Here is a 12,845-nt window from a genome sequence, read left to right on the forward strand (position 1 = left end):
TGAACAGTATTACAGAAAAACTCCTCGACGGATTTCGACGAAACTTGGTGGGGGGGTTAGGTATGGTCCAAGGATCATGCCATTAAATTTTGGACTTGGTCCCCCCCCCCCAAAAAAAACTTGTTGGAATTTTTTTTTTGCATTTCTACATGTTTTAAGTGATTTCCAACCCCCCCCCCCAAAAATTTTTTTTTGCATTTCTACAAGTGATTTCCAACCCCCTCAAAAAAAAATTGTTACCCCCCCCACAAAAAAAAAAATTGGAGAGAAATTTTTTTTTTTTTGCATTTCTCCATGTTTTAAGTGATTTCCAACCCCCCAAAAAATTGTTACCCCCCCCAAAAAGATTTTTTTTGCATTTCTCCATGTTTTCAGTGATTTCCAACCCCCCCCAAAAAAATTGTTCGAGAAAAATTTTTTTTTTTTTGCATATCCACGTTTTAAGTGATTTCCAACCCCCCCCAAAAAATTGTTACCCCCCCCCAAAAAACGATTTTTTTTGCATTTCTACATGTTTTCAGTGATTTCCAACCCCCCCCCCAAAAAATTGTTCGAGAAAATTTTTTTTTTGCATATCTACATGTTTTAAGTGATTTCCAACCCCCCCAAAAAAATTTAGAGAAAATTTTTTTTTTTTGCATTTCTACATGTTTTAAGTTATTTCCAACCCCCCCTCCAAAAAAGGTTGGAGAAAAGAACTATAAGTCTGTCAGCAGTGTTGACATCATATTTAGTGAATAAGATATAAGGTTCACTTGAATGACCCAGCAGTATTGGCGGTGGAGGTTTTGCACTCTCCCGAGTGCTCCCCCTCTAGTTTACTATGTGTTTTTATCTTCCATCGTGGGAGATCCATGATCCTTGGGAATTGCATGGATCGTGTCGGGTAGACCTTGAACAGATTTTCAGTTCAAGGTGTTATTTCAGGATTAACAAAGGATCACAACTCTTCTTTTCTTTGGAACCATACTCTATGCAGAGCGTTGGTGCTGCTTAAGCAGTCTCCTGGGCTATTGGGCACAATCCTGGATGGGTCGCCACTCCGACACAGTATACCAGCATGCTAGCGCTCATTTTGCCGACCTCGGAAGGATGACAGGCCGAGTTAACCGCACCTGTTAATTCAACAGCTGAGTGGGATTTGAACTCAGGACCCGAGGATCCCAAGCCCACCACCCTAACCATTAAGTCAACACCAGGCATATCACAACTCAACTTCACAATTTGTCTGTAGTGTAATTATAATTTTCCTTGCAGTTTCAAGTACCGGTGTAATATAAATGCAGATACACATAGGGTGATGTGGTATAAAAGGTGAGAAATGCCCAGGTGGTACAAATGCTGGAAAATGAATCAATGGAATTAATTTTGATATGGTGAGCCATTTACCAACCACTCGTAAACAGCAAATGGCCTTCACGCTATCACTGCCCACGGACCTTTGTGAAGTAAACCAGGCTAGCCCACATCCAGGGCCTAAATGAGTTTGGTGCATTAAGTAATGTCAAGGTTACCTTTGATGTTAAATGACAATAGCCTGACACTGATCTTTGTCTGGTGGGAATTGAATGAGATTCTAAATTGGAACTTGAACCTTGAACCCTTTTATTATTTTTATTTTTTTTTGGGGGGGGCAGAACTTTTGTAGAAGGAGAAGAAGAACCACTTCTCTCGTCTTCATACGTATAGTGCTGCCGAGGCAGGTTTTTCCTTGGTTAGGAGGCACAGTCATCCATGTGTCGTCACTCTGATGCAGGACACTTTGAAAGGCTTATTCTTCCCAGTAAGCTGGTACTCATTTTGCCGACATCGGAAGGATGATAGGCTGTCAACACATCTGATGTTATTTTAACAGCACAAACAGGGGCTCAAACTCAGGACCTTAATATCTTAAGCCAACCAACCACTCCGCCAACACCAGGCCACAGACTTTGTATCTTGGTCAAAGATCCGAGGTTACTTTGCAGTAGCTTCCATGCGAGTCATAAACATGAAACAAAGCAAAAGTGGTTGTTTTTCTCTGCGATTGCTTTTGCTTCATTTCAAGGTCGACCGATCAAAACATTTGTCGCGGCAAAACATTTATTGATCGGTATTCAGTATTTTGTCACAACACTGCGACGGACTGAGTTGCCGGTCCATCTTAAAGCCTCAGCTTGCAGACCTTTTGTGCAATCTTCAATTCGAGCGTAAAAGGTTAAGGAAGAAAGACAACATTTCATGGTCAATCAAGACTATCCCCTGGGTAATCCAAAAATAACTAGATGTTTCATAAGAGTTGCAAATAAACCCACAAAATGGCAACCATTGAACCTTAACACGATTTGTGACGTTAATTGCTGCTGTTCAAATGGCCTGTGACTCTCATTCACAGATACTTCAATACCTCGACTTGTACAAGTGGCCTCGGAGGCCTTTCTAATCGACCTTCGGACAGCAGGCCCTGAAGAATGCAGTAAAAAGTGGAGCAGTCTTTTGAAAGTTTCCATAAGGTTCATGTTTATTTAATTGGGAATCTGTTTGTTCTTTTATTTCCGTGTAATTTGTGTTTTATTACCGCTCTGTTGTTCGTGTTTGTGCGATGCGCAGCTTTCCTTGATCTTTCCGTGGCGTGACATGTTAATATAACGCTGCAGACATCTCATCTATCATTTTTGTCTTAACGATTTGGTAATTACGAGGGTGGTTCAAGGTTGATGTGGACTCTTTATTCTCACGAATCACAAATTGAAGGGAGATGAGGTGTCCCACCACGACACATCCCCATTGTTGCGGTAACACCTCGTGCCTGTTCAGATAGAAATGTTTGGCACGGTTACACAGCCACAGCAGGACATGTGCTTTGACTTGTACTATACATACATATATAGTACATACATACTATGTATACAGAGGTGTGATCAAAAAGTTCGGTGAATGGTGCCGCTACGAATGAATGCATGAACATTGTTGAGGTCAGTGGACGGGACTTATTTTGTTCACCCCCTCATTAACCAGCACGCAACCAACTCCATTTTAGTACATTCCAGTGCACCGTGACGTTGCTTTGTGCGAGCACGTGTTTGTGGCGTCTAGCGCTTTTGGAGAAAATGTCGAAGTTTGAGCAAAGTGCAAACATTAAATTTAGTTTTAAACTTGGCAAGATGGCTAAAGAAACACAGGAGATGCTCGTAACGGCCTATGCAGATGAAACTGTGACAAAGAAGATTGTTTAAGTGGTTTTGAAGGTTTTGGGAAGGAAATGAGTCCCTGGAAGATGACGAAAGAAGAAGTCGTCCGTCAACAGCACTAACCGATGAAAACGTCACTCAAGTCAGCGCTGTCTTCCATGAAAACTGATGTTTAACCATTTGAGAAATCGTGGAAGAGACCAGTCTTTCGTGTGGTTCCATGCAGACCATCCTGACGGACGATTTGAACATGAGACTCGTCGGTGCAGAGTTCGGTCCGCTCATCCTCCCAGATGACCATTAAGAAAATCATGTTTTCATTTCATCCAACTTGTTTGATCAATGATTTTCGGATCCATCGTTTTAAAATATATATATATATATATATATATATATATATATATATATATATATATATATATATATATATATATATATATATATATATATATATATTTGCAATATCAAGGCTCGTATAAGAGCAAACGCACAGAACGTATAACAAGGGGAGCAGAAGAAAAGAGGGACGGGAGAGGGAAGCACAAAACAATGGGGAACAGACACGTTAGATCTCTGGAAGGGAGAGGGATGGGATGGGGTGTACAAGATGGACACTACAGGGACTTTCAGGAAGGAAAGCAAGGAAGTTGAAGGAGGTGGGTTTGGGGTGGATTAGCAGGGGTAGAAAAGATCATGGTTTTGGATGGGGGAAGATAAGAGATGGTGTGAACAGCTATGTTATAGACCTGGAGGGAAGAGTGGGATTGACAATGTGTGGGAGTTTGTTCCAAAGGCAGAAAAAAGAGGAATGAAAGAGTGAAGGTGAGCAGTGATTCTTGATTTTAGTAGTTTAACCAGAAGGGGATTGCTGGCGGACCTTGACCGCCCTGTGAAAATATGGGGGGGGGGACATTTCGCACAGAGCAAATGGTGGCAAGGCCGGAGAGGAAACGGTAGAAGAAAGAAAGACCATCGACCTGCGTGCGTTGAAGGACCCAAAGACAGCCTCGTTGCGGGAGATCCCTTGGCTTCCACAACATGAAGCCAAGAAAGGTGAGATGTGGGAGCACCAGCCAAAGGGGAGAGCACTACTCCATTAGGCTGTGGATGAAAGCTTTGTATGTGGTCAGGAGGTCAGGTGTGCAAAGAAAGGACTTTGCACGACGGAGGATGCCCAGTCAGCGACTGGCTTTAGAGGCAAGTTTGGAGATGTGGCTTTCCCAAGAAAGATCATGGCAGGATAGTGAGACCCAAAAGTTTGAAGGAAAGGACTTCTTCAAGAGGATTGTTGAAAAAGTTGATGGGGGAGTTTTCCAGACGGTCCTTTTGGAGAGACATCGTGAGAGTGTGAGATTTGTCAGGATTGAAAGACATTCCACATGTTGGACCAGCCTGTGATTTTATCCAGATCTGCAGAGAGTGAAGAAGCTGCTGCTTGCCCATTTGAGGGATGACAGATGGTACGGCAGAGGGTGGAGTCATCAGCAAAGAGATAAAGAGGATTTTCCAGAGAGTCGGAGAGATCATTGATGAAAACCAAAAAAAAAGAACAGGGCCCAGAACACTGCCTTGAGGAACTCCAGCCTGGACAGAAAGAGGGGATGAAAGAACTCCATTTAAGGCCACACGTTGGCTGTGACAGGAGAGGAAGTCTGAGAGCAAAGAGTGGAGATTGCCTTGGATACTGGAGGAAGAGAGTTTGGTTAGCAGGACAGGGTGCCAGACCGTGTCAAAAGCACGAGATATGTCTCGGGAGATGGTTCTGATCTCATGTCTGGCATTGAGGATCTCCATGCATTGTTGGGAAAACAGGAGCAGCAAGTCCAGGATAAAGTGACCCGGTCTGAAACCAAATTGATGATCGGAAATCAAGCCATTGGAGAAGAGGAAGGATTTAATTTCTGAAACGATGATGGATTCCATAACCTTGCTGATGATTGGGAGCAGGCTGATTGGTCTGTAGTTGCAGGGGAAGGGAGAGATGGGGCAAAGACTATCATGAGATCTCAAAAAGTTGTGGATGAGTTATGACAAAACCAGGTGGCGAGGTGACAGGAATAAACCTATTCAATTTTGGTTAAGGTTCGGATTTAGATCTGACCCATCAGTGGGATATAAAATGTAAACTGTTCAGCCTGGCGGAGGTATGGGCTCTACCGAGTGCCATTCTGTTTCACCGAGTGCCACTCTGTGAGTGATTTTCATTCTGTGTGCATGTTTGTATGTCAATCACTACTGGAGCAAGGCCATCGAGGTCACATTTTAAAACCAATCTTCATGAAACTTCATGAAATGGAAGTTGGTCTTCAGCAAGATTTTTCATGTCTGGTGATTGAATGTGAAAGAAAATGGCGACTCCACAGGAGAAAGCTCAGTGCGTCGAATGGTTCTTCGAGAAGAGATCCGACACGCAAGTTCAGCGTAATTTCCGTACAAGGGATGGAGGGAATCTGCCATCATGGACTGCAGTAGCATCAGAGAGTAGTACAAGAGGTTTAAGGAGACTGGGAGTTGTCAGAACCAGAAAAGTATTGGTCGACCAAGCACAAGTGCAGCAGACGTTGAACGAGAATGTGAATAATTTCAACAAAGTCCCAGAAAATCAATTTGATGTGCAATCCAGAGAACTGGGACTACCAACCACCAGTGTTCACAGGATTTTGTATAAAAGACTGAAGTTTTACGCCTGTAAGGTGCAGATTCTGCAGGAACTCAAACCCAACGACAGACCCAAACACAAGGCGTTTGCCTTGGAAATTCTCAGTCGGATGGAAGATGATGAAGATGACCTGAAAAAGGTCATGTTCACAGACGAAGCTCGCTTTCCTGTATCTTGGAAGGTCAACCGTCACAATGTGAGGATCTGGGGCTCTGAAAACGCCCACGTGGTCATTGAACACATACGTGACAGTCCAAAGGTCAATGTGGTGTGGCCTTCTGCGTGACCACTTGGTGGGTCCGTTTTTCTTTGCGGATGATACAGTGACCAACAATTTACATGAACATGTTGGAAGGATTGGCCTTCCCACAGATTGTACATCGAGAACCCAATATAATTTATCAAGAGGACAATGCTCCCCCTCATTGGGCCTTAGTCGTTCAAGCAGTCCCCATGATTCACCAGACATGACCCCCTTGATTTGTTTCTGTGGGGGTTTGTCAAATATGTTATCCACAACACCAAGGTGGCAAACCTGCAGGATCTTTGTTCTCGGATCACAGCTGCATGCGCACTGGTAGAGGCAAAGATGCTGAGCCAAACACGGCAAGAACTCGTGTACAGCCTTGATGTCCTGCGCATGACAAACGGAGCTCACTTTGAGGGGTATTGATGGTGTGCGCAAAACGATATGAGTTACTCTATCCTATAAACCAAAGATTATCATTGTATCATTTGTGGTTCCAAATATATTAACAACCAAAGTTGTCCGGGTATTTTTGGAACACTTTATGCATACATGCAAGTGTGAACAACGAAAACTAGGGCACTCAGTGAAGTGCATACCTCCGCCACGTGATGCCTGATCCACGAGAACATATCGGGCCCATTACATTTTTGGACTATCATGCTATTCAGTACTATATCGTTTTTGGCCCGATCTCTCAATGGTGAAGAATCACTTTAAAAATTATAGTGGTGTGGCCTTGTGTGTGTACTGGTGGTACTGGTACGTGTGTGTGTGTGTGTGTGTGTGTGTGTGTGTGTGTGTGTGTGTGTGTGTGTGTGTGTGTGTGTGTGTGTGTGTGTGTGTGTGTGTGTGTGTGTGTTTATATCCATTGTGGCGGCTAATTACATTACCATGAAATGAAAGGAACTCAACACCATTTCACCCTCAGATATTTATCGTATTCCCTCCATTTCCGTGATCCGATTTGCATTCAGGAATACAAAAATTATGGTTAACCATCTTGAAATTGCCATGTTTTGTCTAAAGACTGAAAATGTTAAAAAGACTATTTCACTTACACATTTTGTGCTCGTAATGGCAGGTTAAAAGTGCCTGGACGAGCAGAAACGTGTTCCTAAAACACACACACACACACACACACACACACACACACACACACACACACACACACACACACACACACACACACACACACACACACACACACACACACACCAATTTATGGGAGAAGAGAAATCAAAGGAGTTTTATTTTCTTTTCACCTGAACATAGAAAATTCACAAAAATCATTCACAAAAGTATTTCAGTAATTTGTTGTTGATCCACAAACACGTGAACAGCTCGACTATTTCAAGGCCAAAAGACTCCATTTCTAGGATTCATCACAATTGATCAGTTCCTTTTGACCAAGTCGTGAGATTGGTATTTGAACCAAATTTAAAGCCGAATGCCAAGGACAGGCCAGCATATGATACAAGGAATAATATAATTGATTACTTGGCCCTTTGACATTGAGAACACATCCCGGGGTTTGTTATTTGTTTTTAATTACAACTGATGTTATAAATCTCAATGACGAACCTTAATTTTCATTGCTGCACACAAGCATGCAAGACCACATATGTATCCCCAAGGATTAGAGGTGAGCAACATTAACCAGGTCGAGATGCTTCATGAAAAGGCTTTAAACACCAATTAATCAAGAATTGCTGTTAAAAGAAACTGTTAATTGCCAACAAAATGGCAGTGAGGTTTTAATCGCCAATGGTTAAAACCACTGACTTGTTTGCTCTTGTTTTGTTACTCTTTACTCCTGATCAATCAAGGCTCAGGGAATGGTGAGTCAAATCCAGGGCAATCATGCAAAAGGCACCTTTTTGTGCAACTCTGACCACAAGAACATTTCTAAGAAGGAAGATGGGAGTCATTGCTAATAAAATAAAAAAGGAAGCCAAATAGCCAAAGGTCATTCAATGGAAGAGTAAGACTGGCTATCCTCTTACAGTGAGACTAATGAAGGACCGAGGACTCGATAATATATTTGGAGTTATCGATCAAGGCCAACAAGGTCTTCTTGTCGATGGAATTGATGATAATCACGTGGGTCAGAGCAGTGACGACCCATGTGCATACTCCATGATGTAAGCCTCATGCAATGTTAAAGGCGGATCAGTTGAAGGAGGAGTATGCACACCCGAATGTTCTTATGAATGTGTTGAATGAAATTACTTGTGATCCAGTCCAGGTGATGATCCAGGGAGACCGCCATGCTTTGTTATGTAGCTAGGAACTGCAATCGCTGACTTGTCGATCCCCCGATCACCTGAATCCTGACTATTTGGTGGATTTATGGAGGGAATTGATAACGAGGTATTCTCAATTGGAGTAAATAATTCCTGGTCTCCTGCAGCCTTGTTCATACCTTGATGCGGTTCCTCCATAAAAGTGTCATCATCATGATGTCGTTGAAACGTTATGGACCGATGGCGCTTTCGATTGACTACAAACCCAGCAATGGCTAAAAGCACGACCACGACAACGATGAGAGCAACTGTTGCTTCATTCGTTTTGCTGAAACCTGTTATCGCTTCAGCATTGCTCGGTCCAGCAGATGTCTTCCCGGAAGAACACTGTGAGGCTGCGGGCTTCGGGCAATAGCCAACCTGGAAGATCGAGAGACATTACGTGAGAGACCTTGAGGACCGCATTAGCCCACCACTTAGATATGGTGTGTTGATTCTGGTGATTCTACTCATCAAATGCATATTTCACCTCGATTCAATTATAAATTTGGTCTGCAGGTTGCATCATTACAGAGGCGTGGTTGTACCGCTGATGTATGTCCCTGTAGTTTAGGGCAAATATTCTGTTTGGCCAAGGTACCAAATGAGAAAGAAAGAGAGAATATGTAGTGGATTACCGGGAGTGAAATAAACCATCGATTCAACAGAAATCTGAACAATTCCTTCAGCTTGAGTGGTCAATTCAAGGGTCACACACAAGGAAACTAAACACAGGTGGAGGACATTAAGCTCATCATGCCTGTGCCACATCAACACCGTACCAATTTATCAACACAAGATCAAAAGAAGAAATGCAAAATGTTTTTTTTTTAATTAACTGGTTTTTGTAATTTCCTCCCCCCCCCCCCATGGGAGGGGTATGGGCTTGGGTAAAAACACACATCAACCACACAACACCCCTTGACGAGACCCCCACCAACAGCACTCCGTACACATGCACACGATCACCCATCAATGCTCAAACGACCTAAAAGTCTTATCAACATTCCCAAACCCCTCCATCTCCATAACTTCCAGGTACAAATCTAATTCAATTTAAACTTATCTCCTGTTTCTGCTGCCACTACCTTTCCATGGAGACCATTCCATGCATTAACTACTCTCTGAGTGAAAGTCCCCTGCCTTGCTACTGTCTTAACTCTCTTCTTCTTTACTCTCAGGCTATGGCCCCTGGTTCTGTCACTGTCAACTCTGTGGAATAATTCATCTACACTTATTTTATCAATACCTTTCATTATATTAAACATCTCTATCACATCTCCTCGTAACGGCCTCTTCTCCAGTGTATAAAGCCCTGTCTCCTTCAGCCACTCCTCATAGCTGAGTCAAGCTCGGCCCGGAATCAATCCTTGTAGCCCAACGTTGAACACTCTCAGTGGAGTCGATGTCCTTCCTGAATTGTGGTGACCGAAACTGCACACAATATTCTGGAAGTGGCCCTCACTAAATTCCTGTACAATGTTAACACCTCCTCTTTTGATTTATAATTGATCCCCCTCCAAATAAAACCTAAACCCTCTTTGTTTTACCTGGAGCTGCCTGGCACTGTGCTGCCTGCTCACCTCCAATATGTATTACCACCCCCAGATCCTTATCCTGTGTGACACGCTCCAAAATTACCCCTTGAATCCTGTAATCTCCATTTTCATTGTTCTTTCCCACCCCCAACACCTTACACTTGTTCAGGTTAAATTCCATCTGCCAATCTTTTTCCCAATCTATGCAAGTATCAATACTTTCCTGTATCTGATCACCACCCCCTCTGCTATCCACTTCACCTCCAAGCTTTGTGTCATCTGCAAATTTGGAAAGCTTACTCTTCACCCCATTATCCAAATCGTTGATGTAAATAATTTATAGCAATGGTCCAAGTACTGATCCCTGAGGTACCCGCTACTTACATCCTCCCAGTAAGACATCCTCCTGAGAATATAAAGGTCGTCATAAAAGTGAGAATAAGACACATTGATGGGTAAAGGAGACCAGGTACACATAACGAATTGCGACTTGTCTGAATTCTGAATCGAACGTGACTGTGACTCTGCCCTCAGGGCATGAGACTGTGAATGTTGAATGTGTTACTCTACCCTCAGGACATGAAGTCCTGTGTGGTGGACAGGTGAGGAACGTGGCCTGGAGCCACACACACACAATCCAGAGACAAAACCATAAAATATATGCACAAGAAAACATGTGAATACTGAACAGACACGAGACGGATCATACAGGGAAGAAATGACAGAGATTCCATGACATTATCAGGAATGGTATCCTTGGCTTTTGGAAGTAAGCCTCTTGGAACAAAGCACATACATCCAAACATGAAGTTAGTCGGAGCTGGAGAAGTAGAAATCACGTGCATTGTATTTCCTTTCATTACCCAGCATGCACTTGCGAGGTGATAAGTGGGGTGAAGCAATTGGTTCACTTTCCTTGTCTGTCTGTCTGTCTGCAGATGTTGGTCAATGATCGATGAACAACTTAACTTCAATTGAATTTTATATTCTGAACACGGTGGGACACAAATATGCCTGGTGTGGGCTTAATGGTTAGGGTGATGGGCTTGGTATCCAAGGGTCCTGACTTTGAATCCTGCTTGGCTGTTGAATTAATACCAGGTGGGGTTGACTCAGCCTGTCATCCTTCTGAGGTCGGCAAAAGGAGGACCAGCTTGCTCGGATGATTGAGCGATTTGGGCAGAGGTGAAAGGGCAGAGTCACTGTGAGATTGCGCATTCATGCTGTCTCATGCCCTGAGGGCAGAGTCACTGTTAGATTGCGCATTCATGCTGTCTCATGCCCCGAGGGCAGAGTCACTGTAAGATTCAGCATTCATGCTGTCCCATGCCCTGAGGGCAGAGTCACTGTTAGATTAAGAATTCATGCTTTCTCATGCCCTGAGGGCAGAGTCACTGTTAGATTAAGAATTAATGCTTTCTCATGCCCTGAGGGCAGAGTCACTGTTAGATTCAGCATCCAGACAAATATGGCAGCACCTAGTACTGTTTGTTTGGTGCAAAATGCAAAGGAAGAGTTTAAAAGACCCTTCCCACATTCTTTTTCTCAAGATTGCATAGACTAAGACTAAGGCGTTCTATGAACGCTTTCAGTTATTTCATGCCTTTGTTGAGTGTAGCCAAACCGAGTGGCGTTAATGTTGTCTTATGGGAGATAATCATGTATACCTTATTATTGATCAAAATTCCAGCTGTTTCACTCCATTCTTGAGGTACTCGTACTGTTATGGATCTTATTTCGATGATTATTCTCACCTTTATGCTTGTAGGAATAACACAAGCTTCGTAAATTGTCCCAGACTTGAGGTTTGGGATCTTCAGTTTGGTCACACCTCCCAGGGCCTCGGTCACTGTCTTCTCACCATGCGTCTCGACACGAATCTCATATGCTGCTTCTGGAAGTCCGTTGGAAGGTTCCCACACCACAGAGAAAGAATTGCGACTCATGTTGCTGATCCTTACTTTGCGAATGAACCTCGACCAACACGGATCTGGGATCGAGTCAGTGCTGTCCTTTATCAAATATGGTTTTGGAGTTGGTTTTGCCTGCATTTTGGATGTTGGAGCTCTCTCAGAGGTTCTAGTTGCTTTATGGGGGGTTGGAAGCACAGTGCTGCTCGGATGGGACTTCGGACGTGGCGCCGATGGTGCGTTGGCAGACGTGCTCGATGTTGTTGGAGTCATGTATGGTGGACAGGTCAGATATTGGATCTGAAAATAAAATGATGACAGAAGTATGTTGGTTAACAATGCATCAGATTTGCTCGATATTATTCAGATTTTTTTTTGCTGAAATTGAGTCAAAATGTAATCATGGGACAAACAGTCAGGTTTAGGACAATGAACAAAAATTAATTTACGACAAAAGGCATTTTTGGGTTATGAATCATGTGTCTTGTCAAAGTGTCTGTTTTGAAATGTCTTGTAACAACAGCTAAATGAGCTGCTTGCAAATATGTAGGCAGGCTTGAAAGGGAGAATGGTGTAACACAGAGCCCATAAGAGGTTTCAAATGAGCCTTGGTCTACCTGGACTACATCTGTCAATATCTATTTCAATATACATGGTCACTAGACACAAAGTGGAATATCAGGAAGGCACCAAAGGCCTACTCAAAGTCCGTTCGGCCACAGATAGTTAGATTTGTTTTTTTAATCTCATATTTATTAAAAATTTGATTAAGTGTCTGCGTGTGTGCATCTGAAGCCTTCCGGTCAAAACACATTGGCTGGATAGTTGCCTTGACTCCACCCACAATTGTAATGAGGAAAAATCATACGCCCACCATGTTGGTGCTATAGTAAGCCTTCACGCAATATGTTTTGATTTTTACCGATGATATTGTTGCGGGGCCGGGTATCGGTGGCGAGCATGACCGCTAAAGGGAGCAGTAGAGTCGGCTCCACCGAATACACTGGAATTGAGGTCGTGCCTTTTAGATAAGTCC

The 12,845-nt window shown here is 43.2% G+C and overlaps 1 protein-coding gene across 2 annotated transcripts in view; it reads right to left on the reverse strand.

The window, feature by feature from the left end:
- Positions 1-7,297: 7,297 nt before the first annotated feature.
- Positions 7,298-12,845, reverse strand: part of LOC147021399 (uncharacterized) — a 71,585-nt gene continuing 66,037 nt past the window's right edge. For both annotated transcript variants that reach the window (XM_085891317.1, XM_085891318.1), the window contains exons 5-6: positions 11,654-12,109; positions 7,298-8,742 (exon numbers count right to left, since the gene is read on the reverse strand). In XM_085891317.1, coding sequence (XP_085747443.1) covers positions 8,305-8,742; positions 11,654-12,109 — 894 coding nt within the window. In that variant the 3' untranslated portion in view covers positions 7,298-8,304. The remainder of the gene's footprint in view (positions 8,743-11,653; positions 12,110-12,845) is intronic.

Source organism: Eptatretus burgeri, chromosome 8 (assembly GCF_056783735.1).
Source record: "Eptatretus burgeri isolate ZD-2024b chromosome 8, Ebu_testis_v1, whole genome shotgun sequence".
Classification (NCBI taxonomy): Eukaryota; Metazoa; Chordata; class Myxini; order Myxiniformes; family Myxinidae; genus Eptatretus; species Eptatretus burgeri.